Here is a 16,716-nt window from a genome sequence, read left to right as displayed (position 1 = left end):
TTGGTCTATGATTTTTTGGTATAAAAAGGGTGACCACGAAGGCATATCTGGTCTAGTCAAAGTCTAGAAAGGGTTCTGTACACGTCTGTGCGTACTCTTACGAATTGTCTACACGAGAAACTTAGTGAGATCGGGTTCAAGTCCCCTTCGAGCAAAATCTTAACCATACAGTACGTAGTTTACTGTTAGGCATTATTTTATCGTTGTAGTCGTCTCCCGTTTGCTCGTTTTCGTGAAAACCGAGAAGGATTAGATTCTTGCTTCGCGAAATCGAAACTACACTTTAAACTCAGTTCATATTTGTAACAACTTAGCTTATTACCATTGGTATACCTCGACAATTACTCTCATAACAATTGTAAGTCCCGGTACATATCAGAATATATATATAATCATTTTTAATTAGTGTTGATCAATTATAATATCCAGTCCAGTATCCACTAAGGTGTACCTTTGCCGCTCGAGGTACATCAAAAACTGTTACGAGGTCTAATACTAACATTTCCTGCGGCTCCCCCCGTTAGCCATACGTGTGTTCGTCCGCATATCATCTTCCTGAGGCTCCCTACGTTCGCCATACGTAGGTTCGTCTCCACGTCTACTTCCTCAAGACACCCAGTGTTACCTAACAACACTGGTCAAGCCATTAACAAAACCATATTTCAATAGAAAAACCCCGGCTACGCAGCCGCCCCCTCCGGCTCCTAACAATGTACAAAATTACGAGTAATAAATGATGTGTCTATGTACCTGGAATTAAAATTCCAACTTTTATTCAACAAATAACAGATGCACAGTTGTTCATTTTTAATTTGTTACTCGAAACTTTCATCCACGTATGAATTATGCCATAAGAAAACTTTATTATTAACGCTACTAGCGGTATAACTTTAATTGAATTCGCTACTTTTATTTCCAGTAACTACATCACTGTGTTTTACACGAGGTTATTTATTATTTGCATAATATTAACGCGCGAGGAGCCAGGAGATCTCTACTTTATTTTACCAATTAACAACCACGACACTTATAGTTAAAAAAGAAGGAAGAAGCATTTCGAAGATAATAATAAACAAATCAACAGCAAACATTGTAAAACGCGACGACTAAAAAAAATGCTCAAAGTGCACTTGACAGATGCAGGAACAATTTACATCCATAAAAAACACTTTGATGATTGCACAATTCGGAAAAAGTTGCAGATGACTTTTCAGATAATTTTTAATAAGGATACCCACTACATTCCAGTTCCTAGAATTACTGTTAGTGTATGTTAGCATGCAAAAGCTTTTACAGTACTAGATGTCTCACTTACAATTAGAGACAAAATCATTCGAGCAGATAATTTTTTAATTATTTCGAACAGCGTATTATCAAGACTGACGCGTTACACGTACACCTGACAATTCATTTCGAATTACCTGTCTATGCACTTTATTCATCGAGTTTCTAATTAATCCCAGCAATGTTCTACAGGAATACACAGTGGGAATCACTTGAAATAGGAACGCCTCAATACCTTACCTATTTCATAGTGTAGGAGTCTAAACGAAAAATAAATATAAGATACAGGGGATTCGAACCCACGATTCTCGGACCCACAGTTGACCGCTTTAACTACAAGACCAATTCCGTACCCTAAGTTTCGTGTTCAAGTTTGACTCCTTATTCTTGGGTATGGGGGTCGCGATACAACAATAGTGATTTTTTGCGAATTTATTGGTTTTCAACATGAAAGAATTTTCTAATTTAAACAGAAATTAGGAAAAAGAATTTTTAAAATGAATATTTCCATCTTCAAGAAATATATAATTAAAGTATAATTAAATAAAATAACTTTTTGGAAACAAAATTCAACCGACTTCAAAAAAGTTACAGTGAAAAGTATGAAATAATTTCTAGTTCATTTATATGAATACGCACTAGCTCTAGATATAATTGCTTAAAAGTATGGGAAAATGCAGTGAAAAGTATGAAATAATTTCTAGTTAAACTGCATTGTTATTCACCATCATTTGATGAATTTGGTTAAATTATTAAATACATCATATTAAATGCAATGCACCTTTTTCGGAGGAGGCGCAAAATTTAAAATTAAGTATATTCAAAATTGCCACACTTGGTTTAACTTTCTGTCAGAGAAAAAAAAAATACGGTCTTTAATTATTGCTATCATTACATCCACTTTAGACATCGTATTCATTAACACTATTTAATATCGGCGCCCCCACCAAATACTATCTCAAACCTATTCATACAGTATTTCCATGGGGAGAGTTTATACATTAGCAGTAATCAATATTGCCGCCCCTCCCCTCCAAAAAGCCCCAAATCTACTCAAACTATATTTCCGTGTACATACTATATACATTAACTATTAATTCCACATAGACAATAAACATGTATACATTGACAGCATTCAATATTGCCGCCTCTACCAAAAGCTAACTCAAACCGGAATTAAAAAGTTTTTACATCTGCACCGCCTTCGAAAACGGTGCATTGCATTTAATATGATGTATTTAATAATTTAACCAAATTCATCAAACGATGGTGAATAACAATGCAGTTTAAATAGAAATTATTTCACACTTTTCACTGCATTTTCCCATACTTTTACGCAATTATATCTGGAGCTAGTGCGTATTCATATAAATTAACTAGAAATTATTTCATGCTTTTTACTGCACCTTTTTCGAAGTCGGTAACATTTTTTTCCAAAAAATTATTTTATTTTACTCTTTTTAGTGGCAACCTATAACCAATAGGTTTCATCCAATAACAATAGTTATGAGCAATATACAGGATGACCCAAAAACGTTGGAAGTCCTTGAAAGGGGTGGTTCCGGGGCGGGTGGGATGGTGATTTGAAACAATTTTTCCTTAGCGAAAATGGTGTTCGAGGCTGCCTTAAGGGGATATTCCAGAAACAGAAACTCACGACCAATCGGTAGCATAGGCTCCGCAGGCGCTCCACTGCATACTCGGGCTCTGATTGGTCGGGTGTTTCTGTCAATATCTCGTTAACGAAACCTCGAATAACATTTTCGCTAAGGAAAAAGTTGTTTCAAATCACCCACAGAACCACCCCTTTCGAGAACCTCCAATATTTTTGGAACACCCTGTATAGCACATATTTCCATATCTCACCTAGGACTGCAGGTAGATAAAATAATTTTTAGAAAAAAATATAACCGACTTCGATAATATATTAAAATTGCACTAAAAGGTATGAAATAATTTCTATTTCCTTTATATTAAATTATGTTAAATAACCTTTTCATAGTCGGCGCAAAATTAAAAATTACTTACATTAAAAATTATCAAATTTGGTTTAACTTTTTGTCAGAGGGATAAAACCTATGCCCTTAAATTATTGCTATCATCATATCTACTTTGTAAATCATACACATTAACATTATTCAATATCGCTACTTCCATTAAATACTATCCCAACCTACTCAGACATTATTTTCATAGAGAGATGTGTATATACATTAGCAGTAACCAATATTTCCACCCCAGGCCCCGCAAAAAAAATGCGCCAAACCTACTCAGACAGTATTTTCGTGTAGATAGTATATACATTATCTGTATATACTACACAATATTGCAGATATACTCTATCCCTATAAAAAACTTCAGAAAAGTAAAAAAATTACGCCAAGTACATGAAAAAGTGGAGGACTTAAAGAGTAATCATAGAAAAATAGAAGATCCCCCTAAAAAAATTCAAGAAAGTAGAAAAAGAAGTGAAATCGAAATGAGCTACCAGTACATGAAGGTGCTTTCCAGCAAAGTGCAAAGGCGACACTGTATAACACAATGAAAAATTCGGTGCTTTCCAACTATGCGCAGCTAAAATGCTGTGTTCAACAGTGCAGACATTCAAACCCTAATAACAACTCATGTAAACTGACTGCTCCGCACTTTGGCGGTGAAATGAAGAAGCTAAATAGTGTATCAACCACAAACTGAGACTGTTTAGACATTTGCCTAGATGTCCGTGGCCTGGAAGTCAAATGCTTGGGGTGGCCAGGCACGGTCAAGGTTTTGATGAATAAGAATTATTTTAAAATGTAAAATAATGAAAATGTACTCAAATTGTCAGCATTTTGAACTGAGAAATTATCTGAAAGCCTGTGAGAAGAGGGGTATCTGCGTCAATGAATGTCCTTAGAAATATTTTAAAACACAATAAAATGAAAATATACTCATATTGTCAAAGTTTTAAATTGACAAATTATGTGAAAGTCTGCGAGAGAGAAAATATGGGTATCGATGATCTGAGATTGCTTTGCCTGGCCACGCCAAACATTTGACTTCTAGGCCACGGACATCTAGGCAACTGTCTAAACAGTCTCAGTTTGTGGTTGATACACTATTTAGCGTCTTCATTTCACCGCCAAAGTACGGAGCAGTCAGTTTACATGAGTTGTTATTAGGGTTTGAATGTCTGCACTGTTGAACACAGCATTTTAGCTGCGCATAGTTGGAAAGCACCGAATTTTTCATTGTGTTATACAGTGTCGCCTTTGCACTTTGCTGGAAAGCACCTTCATGTACTGGTAGCTCATTTCAATTTCACTTCTTTTTCTACTTTCTTGAATTTTTTTAGGGGGATCTTCTATTTTTCTATGATTACTCTTTAAGTCCTCCACTTTTTCATGTACTTGGCGTAATTTTTTTACTTTTTTGAAGTTTTTTATCGGATTTCACTTCTTTTTACAAAGGTAATTTGCATAGTGAATGACTTTAAATAATTTTTATATTATATGTATATAGTACTTTGTGTAGAATTCATGGTGCCTGAAACAGTTTATGGATGCAAAAAATTGAAATGTCAAAGATGAAGTGAAAAATAGGAAAAATATGTCCACTATTTGTAATGCACAATTTATTCTATTAGAATGAAGTTCATAAGTATGCAAAACGCATGGCAGAAAGTCTTGTTTCAAGAAATTTAAATGTTAAAGATAAAATGAGAAAATTAAAAAAGAGATCCACTATATATGTTAATATATCTATAATATTTTTAATATCTATAATCTAAAATTCGTCCACTGTATATCGATAATATTTTGAATATGTATAATCTAAAATAATCCATATGAAATAATATGAAGAAATGAATTTTTTAGTTTTGTGATTTATATACACAGACTCTTTATTTTTTTAATTGAATAGAGGAAAAGAAAGGTTGGGGGGGGGGGGGGTAAAGAAAGTGAATATATATATTTCATATCATAATAATTTATTGATTATGAACATTTATTCATTTAATTCACGAATTAATATAAATACCAGCACATTTGTTATGCACACTGCATCATCTTATGCTTCCAATATACCTGTCAAACTTTATCGTATTTCCTGTAATACTTGTACGATTCTCTTTGTGGCATTTTAATAATTACTACCAGATATCCTTTACTCAGATAAAATACTAGAATTTCACAGCGGCAGTTTCTATTTTTGAAGAGCACCAAAATACTGTTGCTTCGTCTGCAAATTATTTGCTTCATTCGTTTCCTCTTATTGGAATGACTGTCGCTGCTTATATCCATCAAAGACTATGTAAACAGAAAACACAAGAATTTACAACGATAGTACATATACTTTAAGCACACAAAACTACTTATCAAATAATGATAAACACCATCTACCTTTAATTGTGGATTTCACTTATTCTTTTATTGATGATGTTATATGCTTCTCTTCTTGTTGTAATAGGTAAAAAATATGTCGCACTGCTAAAACAACTATGATGGTTTTTTAATGCGTGCAGACACATATTACAAGGCAACATTACAGTCTCTTGTGCATTATTTCTTGGAGTATCTGGTATATCTTTTTTTCTTCTGTCTTAATAACCTGCATCCAGTCATTCCTTACTGTAACCTATATCTGTCAAACGATACACACGTATTTCTTATGCCGGCCGACGAGCTTTGCCAAGCGATTCAGAGAGTCGACGAATCGACGAACGGCCTTAGCTCCTATTGGCTAAGTGTTGACGAAAAATTCCTTGACGAAATAAAACCGGGAGAACAAGAACAAGTCGATTCTGTCAGATCATGACATGATATTACGATATCTCAGTTGTACGTGGACCGATTTTGTTGATTTTGGTTTTATGATTTTGGAATGATGGATGTGGAAAGCAAAGTAGAGCGGATAACAAAAATGGGAAAGGGAAATAGCTACCTTAGCTCAGAACAGGAAAGAATGGAATTAGAGGAAAGTATAAAGGCAGTAGTGATTAATAAAGTTGAAAAAGAGATGGGTGGGGAAGTGGGAAAGATAAGAGGGTGGATCGGAAAACATGAAAAAAGTAGAACGGAGAAATAATCAAGAAACTTTTAGTTATAAATAAAATACTAGGAAATATTTGGAGTAATAAAGGGTCTAGAGGTACGGCAAGGCAATGTAAAAACGCAAATTAATAATTTTCTAGAGACAGAATTAAAAGTAAGAAGGAAGATAATTTGGGTGAAAGAAATCGGTAGGAAGGAGAGGAGTGTATTAATAGTGGGATTAGAAAGTTGGGAGGACAAGCAGATCATGAGATATAAAGGTAGGTTAAGAGGTACAAAGGTCTACATACACCACGATTTAACGAGACATGAGAGGGAAATCCAAAACAATCTAGTAGTAATTGCTATGGAGGAAAAAAGAAAAGGGAGAAATGTGGAGGTAGGATACCAAAAATTATGGGTGGATGGAGATGAGTCCAATGGCAGGAAAGCTGGGCAACAGTGCCGGTTAGTCAGGTTTTTCGGTAAATTTTCAGCCAGGTGGGCAAATAAAGGGGATGATAGACAGAGAAAAGCCAGGAGAATTGAAATTATGGTAAATATGCCGAATAGGAGACCCCGCCCCTATGACCTTCACCTTGACATATGTTGTCAAGGACACCCTCCTGAGTAACTTTTTAGTAACTTTACCGTTGCTTACTGCTTATTAAAATGTTATTAACAACAAAAGTTGGTAAGTTACGCCAGGTTATACATACGAACGCGTTATATATAGCATATAAAAAAACACTACAATGGTTCAAACTTGTTTCGAGAACTTGATATGATGTACGATCTTTACTCGTCCAGTAAAAAATTGGGGGTCTGGGGGCCAGTCCCGGGTCGGGGGTTTGGGGGCGAAGCCCCCAACAAGGAGTACTGCAGCTCACCACGCAGGTGTGTACATGGTTATCCTGAGGGATGTATATTGCTTTCAGGGGGGTCGAGGGGGCGTAGCTCTCAGTTCGGTAGGGGGTCTGGAGGGCGCAACCCTCCAGCAACCGTACGGTTTCAAGACACATATTTTCAGCTGAAAAACCTTTTACAAAATTTAAAAAACATACGTTTCAAAACTATACGCTTGCTGAGGGGCTGTGTCCTCCAGACCCCCGGCGAGCGGGGGGCTGCGCCCCCTCGACCCCCCAGAAAACAATATACATTCCTTAGGATAACCATGTACACACCTGCGTGGTGCGCTGCAGTGCTCCTTTTTGGGGGCTTCGCCCCCAAACCCCTCACCGCGGGCCAGTCTCCGGACTCCCATTTTTTTACTGCACGAGTAAAGATTGTAGTATAAGTTACATATTATGTATAGGAAAAAGATAAAGTTTAACTGGAAAAATGCCGTCTGTAATCAAAATAGTTACCAACTTTTTTGTTAATAACTTTTTAAGAAGCAGTGAGCGACGGTTAAGTTATTAGAAAAAGTTACTCCGGAGGGTGCCCTTGACAACATATATCAGGGTGAAGGTCATAGAGACGGGGTCCCCTATTCAGCAGTGGCTGGATTAGGAAACAAAGATCAAAGTTTTTGGCAATATGTGGAAAAGTTTGATTGTATAGGCCTGGTAGAAACGTGATGGAGGAAACAAGTTTAAAAGTAGATTATTGAATGATTTTGTGTGGAAGTGCCAAGGGGCAAATAAGGTAAACAGAAGAGATAGAGCTAGAGGGGGAATAATAACAACGGTGAAGAAAAGCTTAGACATAGAATGTGGAAATAACGAAATAGAGGGTTTAGTAGAAAGGAGAATGAAAATTGAAGATAGAACATGGAGGATTTTTTCGATATACAATTGACAACAGTGGAAGAAATTGGCAAGAAAGATGGAAGAAGTGATTAAAGAAGAGAAAGAAGAAATAATGATAATAGGCGGGGATATGATGCAAGAATAGGAAGAGAAGGTAAGATAGAAACTAATGAGACAGAGAAGAGAACGGACAGCAGGAGGAAATCGAAAGATCTAACGAAAAATAGTGAGGGAGAGCAACTGCTAAAAATGTTGAGGTAAGAGGAATGCACGTAGCGAATGGTAATATTACAGGAGATGAAAAAGGAGAATGGACGTATGTGGATGCTGGAGGAGCAACGGTGATAGATTATGTGATCTGTAATGGAAAGGGGCTAGAGGAAATAGTACGTATTTTAAGGTGGAGAACGGAATAGAATCTGACCACCAACCTTTGGTTGCAACAGCGAGACTACAGGCGAGGGCGGATACAATTGGAAGGGAGAAAGTGACCGGAGCTGCCCGACAAGCATTCTGCTGGGAAAAATAAAGCATAGAGCAGTATAAAAGTAAAATAAGGAACATACAATTTTCGGAAGGAAATGGAAGGCTATGTTGACAAGAATTAAAGGCAGCGAAAGACCTAACGAAAAATAGTTCTGTAAAGTATGGATAAAAGAAAAATCAGGAGGAAAATAAGAAAATTAGGACATAAATTCTGATGGTACAAACAGTGCAGTAAGATAAAGCTAAAGCTATAAAACATGGAAGGTAGGGAAAGTAACAAGACAAGAGCATCTGAAAAATAAAGCAGAGTTTAGAGAATTGTGTAAGAAGAGGGAGCTGGGTAAAAGATAGGAAGAGATAGAGAAAATAAGAAATTTAAAAACAGAGGTGCAAGTTTGGACATACATTAATAAAGAAAGGAAAAGAAATACAGAAGGAGCAACATCCATAACGATGGGAGAGTTGTTAGAACTGTGACGTACCTCGCGTGGGCGGCCGGGAAAGCCGCTACTCGACACGCTCGGTCGCACAATTCCCACGGACGAATTTATTTAGAAGAATTGGGCGCCAGTGCCAAGTGCACGTGTCCGTTACTTTCGTTCTTCCGGCTGCTCTACGGAGAGCGAAACTCAGGGGAGGTTGAAAGGGGGGAAATTAACTTTGATCCGCGGACGTTTAGGTAGATTTCTTTATTCAATCGAAACCGACGCGGGGGAATTCCGCGGTACACACACCGTTGGGGAAAAGGGTGTGACGACTACGCGCCGAAAGGGATACGCGGCGCGGAATTCCTGATACAAAAGAAAGTATTCGACGGAAAGAAACGAATACGTTACCGGCGCGACTTAACTCTATAGGGGGCCTCTAAAACAAATAGTCCGCCCTAGAATCAAATACAATCAAAAAGGATTACACCGGGAATTAACGGTTTCGCGTTTCGATGGAGAGGGCCCCTTCGAAACGCGGCGCGTCCACAAACCGCGCAAGGTCACGCGGGAGATTCGCGGAACGGACGGAGGGAAATCTAACGGAGTTCCCTCCGGTAGTGGTCCTGTCGCGGACGAAAAGGGTGCTCCGGAGCACGCTTGCAGACACAGACACACGATCCGCACTCTCGCACCCACGCACGCCACAAACGGAAACCCAACCAGTGGGCCGTACCTGAATCTCCCCGGAGTCTCGGTCCTCGGACGATCCTCTCGTGGAGATGGTAGCAGTGCTCCCACACACACTCACGCAAAGTGGTAATAAAAAAAACTTCTAGGTTTCGCGGGACAATAGGGGCGGCTCGCTCGCGTGTTCCGATCCGTTCGCTCACGGTTAACCGTTAATTCTCCTCATCGATCGCGCATCGATTGTGCTCTTCTCGTCGCCGGCTCGCGGCTCTCCCCACCCAGAGCTGTAGGGGCTCCTCACGGTGTGCCACCACCATGGCATCTTCGGGTTTCCCCTCGTGGCAGCGTCGAGGGGCGATGGCTCTAGTCTCTTTTGCGAGGGTGGTCAGTCCTCTTGGTGGTGGCCACACCGCGGTCCTGGGGTGGAGGACACCGCGATCGGCGACTTGCCGCGCTCGCGCGAAGACGCGACTCTATCGGCGAGGGTGAGGGGGGGGCGAAAAAAAGGGGGGTCTCTAGTGCCCGCGGTTCTTTCATCCCTCCACTCTCGCGGACCACCTCCGGCCTGGGGTGTCCGGCGAGGAGGGAGCGAGGCCCTTCCGGGGGTCAGGGTGCCTTCGTAACGGGCAGAAAAAGTTTGCCCCGTCACAGAGCATTTTGTAGAACTTTTAGGAGGGACGAAGAGAGCAAATACAGGGGAAAGAAGACAGTTAGGAGAAGGAGTCCAAGAAGAAGACGAATTGACGAATTTTGAAATTGCAGGGGGAATGAATAAGATAAAGACAAAGAAAGCTGCAGGAGAAGACGAAATTCCAGGCGTCGCGTGGGTGCATATGGAAGATGAGGCGAAAAGGAAAGTTTTCGAAATAATAGAAGAGGTATGGAGAGGTGGTGGTTTGCCGGGCGAGTGGAGAAATGGAGTCATTGTGCCTTTATATTACTCAATTCGGTATACAAGATCTACGCAAACGTCCTAAATGAGCGTCTAAAACGCGACGTGGAGGAAAAAGGGATTTTACCTGATTCACAAGCGGGGTTTAGGAAACAAAGAAGCACATTGGATAATTATACAGGGTGAGTCTTATAACGTGACGACCTCAAATAAATCGTAAGGTATTTGTTGTACGACAAAATGTTTCAAATAAAAGTTGCATGGTATCTAGGGGGACATACAGTGCTGTAATCTGTTTTTCATTACCTTACTTTTTTATTAAGATATTAGGGTTACCTTCAGTTTTTTAAGTGGAATGTCTAATATTTTTTTTCGAATTCGGATAAATCATCAAATTTTGCGTAAAAAAGTATTACATGAAGTGGGACTTCAAATGAAAAATTACTGAGATATTTATAATAGAAGTTTATGGGCAATAGTTGCTAAGGTTGAAGTACGACATCCTTCATTATTCACAACTTTGTGATACCTTTTTAACCGACTTCGAAAAGGAGGAGGTTACTCAATTCAACATGTTTTTTTTTACGTGTTTGTACATTAAAATTGCCATGTTCTTTGACTCTTCGACTAAGCCTTAAGAAGGTAGAATGCGATGACTGATTTCGATCAGGATACTTAGCTTGGTACAAGATCTTAGCTCTTATAGCATTTTCTTCACACGCACCATAAACAATTATCATAACGTTGTTTAACTGTTACTGAACATCGTAATAAAAATGTAGCACCTTTCTCAATACGACTTTAAGGCTTACCGAGATACTAAATAGGCATTTCGTGTTGATGATTATTAATATTTAACAGGGAGCTTCTTTACAGACATGACTTACCGACGTGGATTAAGTCGTGCTAAGAATCACGTTGACTAAGCGTTTTTCCTAATAGAAGATTATTAATTTGAAGATATCTCAGTAATTATTCATTTGAAGTCCCACTTCATGTAATACTTTTTTACGCAAAATTTGATGATTTATCCGAATTCGAAAAAAAATATTAGACATTCCACTTAAAAAACTGAAGGTAACCCTAATATCTTAATAAAAAAGTAAGGTAATGAAAAACAGATTACAACACTGTATGTCCCCATAAATATCATGCAACTTTTATTTGAAACATTTTGTCGTACAACAAATACCTTACGCTTTATTTGAGGTCGTCACGTTATAAGACTCATCCTGTATATCCTGCAACATTTGGCTGAGAAGGTGACTATGAAAAAGAAGAGCAAAATGTATGCTTTGTTTGCAGATTTCAAAGCGGCCTTCGATAAGATCAATAGGACAAAACTATGGAAAGTGATGGAGAAGATAGGAGTAAGAAAAGGGCTAATTGAAAGAACGAAAGAATTATATGAAGAGATCTCGAATACGATTGGATGTAACGGAAAGGTATCAAGACGGTCTTGGGCAGCGGACGGAGTCAGACAAGGAGTCCACTGAATCCGTTATCGTTTACAATATTCATATCGAATCTACAGAAAGAATTAAGGGCTGACCAGGCTCGAGGCTCGAGCCTCATAGTATGAGGCAAGGAAAAAGTTTGGTCACTGGCTAATGCTGATGACTTAGTGCTATTAGCAGAAGGGATAGAAGAGATGGAAGAAATGATACAAAAATTGGAGAGATTTTTAGATAAGAGAAACTTGGTTTTGAACACGACCCAAACAAAAATAATGATCTTCGACAAAGGAGGAGGTGGGGTGAAGAAAACGAAATGGCTATGGAAAGGGCAGGAAATAAAGTCAGTCAAGAGTTTTATATACTTAGGGGTCAAATTTTTAAGAAATGGAGACATTACAGAACACTTGAGAGAAAGGGTTAAAAAAGCCAATGTATTAATAAAACAAGTTTGGGGCATTGGGGAGAGAGAGTTTAAAGACTGTTTCAAGTGGAAGGTATTTATGTTTGACCGTCTAGTCAAGAGCGTTATGTTGTATGGGACGGAACTACATGGGTGGAAAGAAAGGGCGGAGTTAGAAAGGGTGCAATATAAATTCGTGAGATGGATTTTAGATTTAAGCAGAGAAACGCCGAGATATATATTGTTAGTAAAAACAAAACGAGAGAAAATTAGAATAAAAGCAGAAAAGAAAGCTCTAAAGTTTGAAGAAGGAATTAGAAAGGCGGTAGGAAAGAATTTATTGAAAGAATATCTTAGGGAAAAGGAACAGGGAAGGACAAAAAATGGTAAAGAAAGAATAGACTATGGCATACGAAACAGATATGGTCAGGAAGGGATAAGGAGATTGAAGGGGAAGAGTGATAGAGTAACGCAGGAATTGGTGAATAAGGATAGGGAAAATCAGGAACAAGTGCAATTTAACCAAATAAGAGAAGCTAAATACAACAGTAGGTATAGGTATTTATTTACAAGAGAGAGGCCAGAATATCTAAGGAAAGATGGGAGACTAGACAGCCAAAGGCTTGTGTTAGAGTTGATGCGTGAATATATATTTATTAAGATGTGCATTTACCGAATTACAATTGGTAGGATTACAAAAGACAGCGTGTCGACCCACAATGTTCTAAGATTTTAGAAAAACCGACGATCGGGGGACTCCTCCAAAAAGTACGCTAGAGGACACTCTCATCTGGCGCGAATTACAAACAGGATTCCTTACAGCTTGTTTGATTGCAAAGGTGAGGTGCAGAAATTTAGAACCTTGGAATAGACACTGGCTTGCGTGTGAGAAGAGGAGGTGCGAGTTTTGTGGAAGGGGGCAGGGATCTTTGAAGCACTATATAACAGATTGCGACAGGCGGGAAAAGGCTAATATAAGCATAGAAGAACTCTTAGAGGGTAGGTTTAACGTAAGAAATGTAGATTGGATAAGGAACTTAGTAAACGGAAAGAATAAGATTACAAACCACAATTAGTAGCATACGTTCAGAGGAGGCAAAGAGAGTGTGTGTAATTGCGTGGTGACGAATGTAAAGTGGCAGGGTGGATGGATGTGTGAGTATAGAATATGTAAAACCAAGTCTCATTTCTGGGCCGAAAGGCTGAAATTAATAAATTTACTACTACTACTAATCTTAAATTTCTTTTAATATAAATTGTTACAAAATCCAACAAAGAAGCACGAAATGAGAAATCCTCTTTAAGAAACATCAATACAATAAAACAATAGTATTTCATCCTCAGGATATTTTGTCGCGTTGAAGCAATGGCAGACTGTTTGGAATGCGAGTTTAATTAGCTAGTTGAAAGAAAACCAACGCTTCGTCGCAAGAATATTCGTCAAAGGGCCATTTTCCCCGACGCTGTTCAACATTAACATGCAAGTGTATACACAGGAGGAGCGGTCTATTCATTAAGACAGTAAGACGCGCGTCAGCGATTCTTGTGTTCTTCGTTAGAAAAGCGCATCTCCTCGAGAAGTGTAACGGTTGGCTATGAATAATGTATAAAAAGAAGTTCGATTAACGGTGTGTTCCCTTAGTTACACAGAAAACGATGGGGGATCTAAACAAGTCCAAGAGGGGTAGGGAGAAAGAATTCTTATATATTAAGTGTAGAAATTAACTCTGTGCATTTACAACTCTAGTTTAAGTAGAAATATTTACTTGTCATTTTGTAACATTAAGATACCAATCTTCCAAGTCCTCGACTTAGTCTCCATGAATCCATTTTTATAATGAATCTACATATATGTACAGGTAAATGACCTGTCTCAACTTGATGACCACTATAATATATTTATATAATCGAAGTTTAGTAGCAAACAAATTTCGCTTATGATTTTTATACATTTATAGGAAATTTGAATGTGCAAGAAACTATAAAATGCACACAGTATGCAATAATATACAAAAGTTGGAAAGTACAGTTCATATTATAATATTATTGTGGTGGTTGTACCTGTGGAGGGAGAGCGAGAGAGGGGAGAAAAGGAAGGGAGCGTTTCGTCCTAGCCCTGCTAGTGGACTCGTGAGTAAGGCTAGTTAGCAGGCCCGTACCTTAGACGCCGGGATATTTGGAGTTCGGTCGGGAAGAGCTTATACACAGTGTTAATAAATATGTGGGACATTTTTTCAGAATCAAGTCTTCATACCAGTACAAATCGAAAAGTATGTTACCATTTTGCGATCTGAGGCTTCATTGTTAAGAAATAAGCGATTGAAATTTACAGGTGGACTTCCGGCGCGGGCTATTTAAATCCCTGTCAGAGGAACGTGCGGTTGCACATGGACGCACTCACACGCAAAAAAGACACACGTCTTACGAAATCGTCTAAAGTCGTTTGTCTAGGCCTGTTCCGTTCACTTGTCAATAGCAAGACTTTGTATCAATGACACTTCGTCTAGCCTTTGAACTTCCATCAAAATTTAAATCATTTTGTAGAAACTGAAAAAAACTACCAAATACTACTGCGTAATACTGAAACAGCGTTAAACGGTGCAACGTTAAGCGGGGTCTTACTGTAATAATAAGTAAAATTTTATGGCTACTAAAATTCATATATGTAGATACATTGTAATGGCCGTCAGGTTGAGGACGCAGAAGGTTTGTACTTTAATTTCCCAAAATGACAAATAAGAATATCTATTTAAACTAGAGTTATAAATGATTGAATTACAAATGAGTATAAAAACAATATTATAATGGTGTTATTTGTTCTTTGTAAAATAAAAAGGTTTCTACAGAATACAAAGACTCAGAATTAATTTCTGCACCTAATAAAGGAAAGAGTAGAGATTTTCACAATTCGAGAACCACATCCCTAAAACTACTTATCCCTTTCATTACTATATTCCCTTTGGTCTTGTTAACCAAGATAGATTTAGATTCTTTTTGTCAATAGGGGGACCTCGAGCCCCCGTGCCCCCTTCCTTATGCCCGCCATGGGTCTACAATCCGTTCGTCACTCTCGAACTGCAGGAAATCCATACTAGGTGAACGAGGGTCTCCCAATTGAAAAATCAAGACGTTTCAAGACACGAGCTGGCGAGTTTTGATCTATTGTTATTATTGAAAAATATTGTATTAAAATAGCAAGTTGGTAATGGGTATTGAACCGGGACAAGAGTATAATAATATTGTCATTCAACGCAAATAATTTTTATTTATGGATCTTTTACTTGTAAAACTTGTGCCATTGTTGCAGCAAATAAGGTGCAAATGATAAAAAGCAATCAACTTTCTGTCCAATAAGCGTTAAATATATACTTGAAATTTGAATTAAATAAAAAACGAATTACAAAATTAACCATTTCAATTACTTTTCATCCACGTCATGTTGGATTTTATCTTCAGCATTTATAAAGATATTTTTAATATATATATATATATATATATATATATGTATACGAGTAGCTGAACGTGTCGCACATGAACGCACTCACACGCGAAAGAGACACACCGATGCACACTCACTTGTTTCTTGATTATTCAGAGTAATAAAGGGTCTAGAGTTTCATTCCTCCGACGCGACGACGCCGTCCGTAGTGTCATCGGCGTCGGAAGAATGAAACAAGTAGTGTGCATCGATGTGTCTTTTTCGCGTGTGAGTGCGTCCATGTGCAACCGCACGTTCCTCTGACAGCGATTTAAATAGCCCGAGCCGGAAGTCCACCTGTAAATTTCAATCGCTTATTTCTTAACAATGAAGCCTCAGATCGCAAAATGGTAACATACTTTTCGATTTGTACTGGTATGAAGACTATATATATATATATATTTATATATATATATATATGTGTCGAATTGAGTGACCTCCTCCTTTTCGATATATATATATATATTTTTTTTTATGTATGTTACTCGATTACGTTCAGACGGCTTGACCAATCGGGATAAAACCTGTTGCATCTTGTAGAGCATATCTCCGGGGTGGCCCCATTACCAAAAAATGTTGCGATTTCTCATTTTTTAACCGTTTTTTTTTTTTGCAAAAAACCGAAAAATTTGGTATTGTTTCTTATTCCAAAACGAATTGACCAATCGGATTGAATCTTCTTGCATCTGGTAGGGCTTCGTTGCCTCTTAAAAGCTTAAAAAGACATTTGACCTACTTCCATTTTTTACTACATACTTTATTGCACTTTTTATCGCAAAATTGGACTATTTCACGTATGTTCGGGCTGAATTTGATGAAATCGATGAAACCCTTTACATTT

General features: G+C 38.1%; 1 protein-coding gene across 1 annotated transcript in view; it reads left to right on the top strand.

The window, feature by feature from the left end:
* Positions 1-15,503, top strand: part of LOC128888665 (uncharacterized) — a 34,954-nt gene extending 19,451 nt beyond the window's left edge. The window contains exon 2 of the mRNA XM_054145736.1: positions 15,402-15,503. Coding sequence (XP_054001711.1) covers positions 15,402-15,492 — 91 coding nt within the window. The 3' untranslated portion in view covers positions 15,493-15,503. The remainder of the gene's footprint in view (positions 1-15,401) is intronic.
* Positions 15,504-16,716: the final 1,213 nt, after the last annotated feature.

This window comes from Hylaeus anthracinus, unplaced genomic scaffold, assembly GCF_026225885.1.
Source record: "Hylaeus anthracinus isolate JK02 unplaced genomic scaffold, UHH_iyHylAnth1.0_haploid 11994, whole genome shotgun sequence".
In the NCBI taxonomy this organism is placed as follows: domain Eukaryota; kingdom Metazoa; phylum Arthropoda; class Insecta; order Hymenoptera; family Colletidae; genus Hylaeus; species Hylaeus anthracinus.
This window is presented reverse-complemented; position numbering and strand designations above follow the sequence as displayed.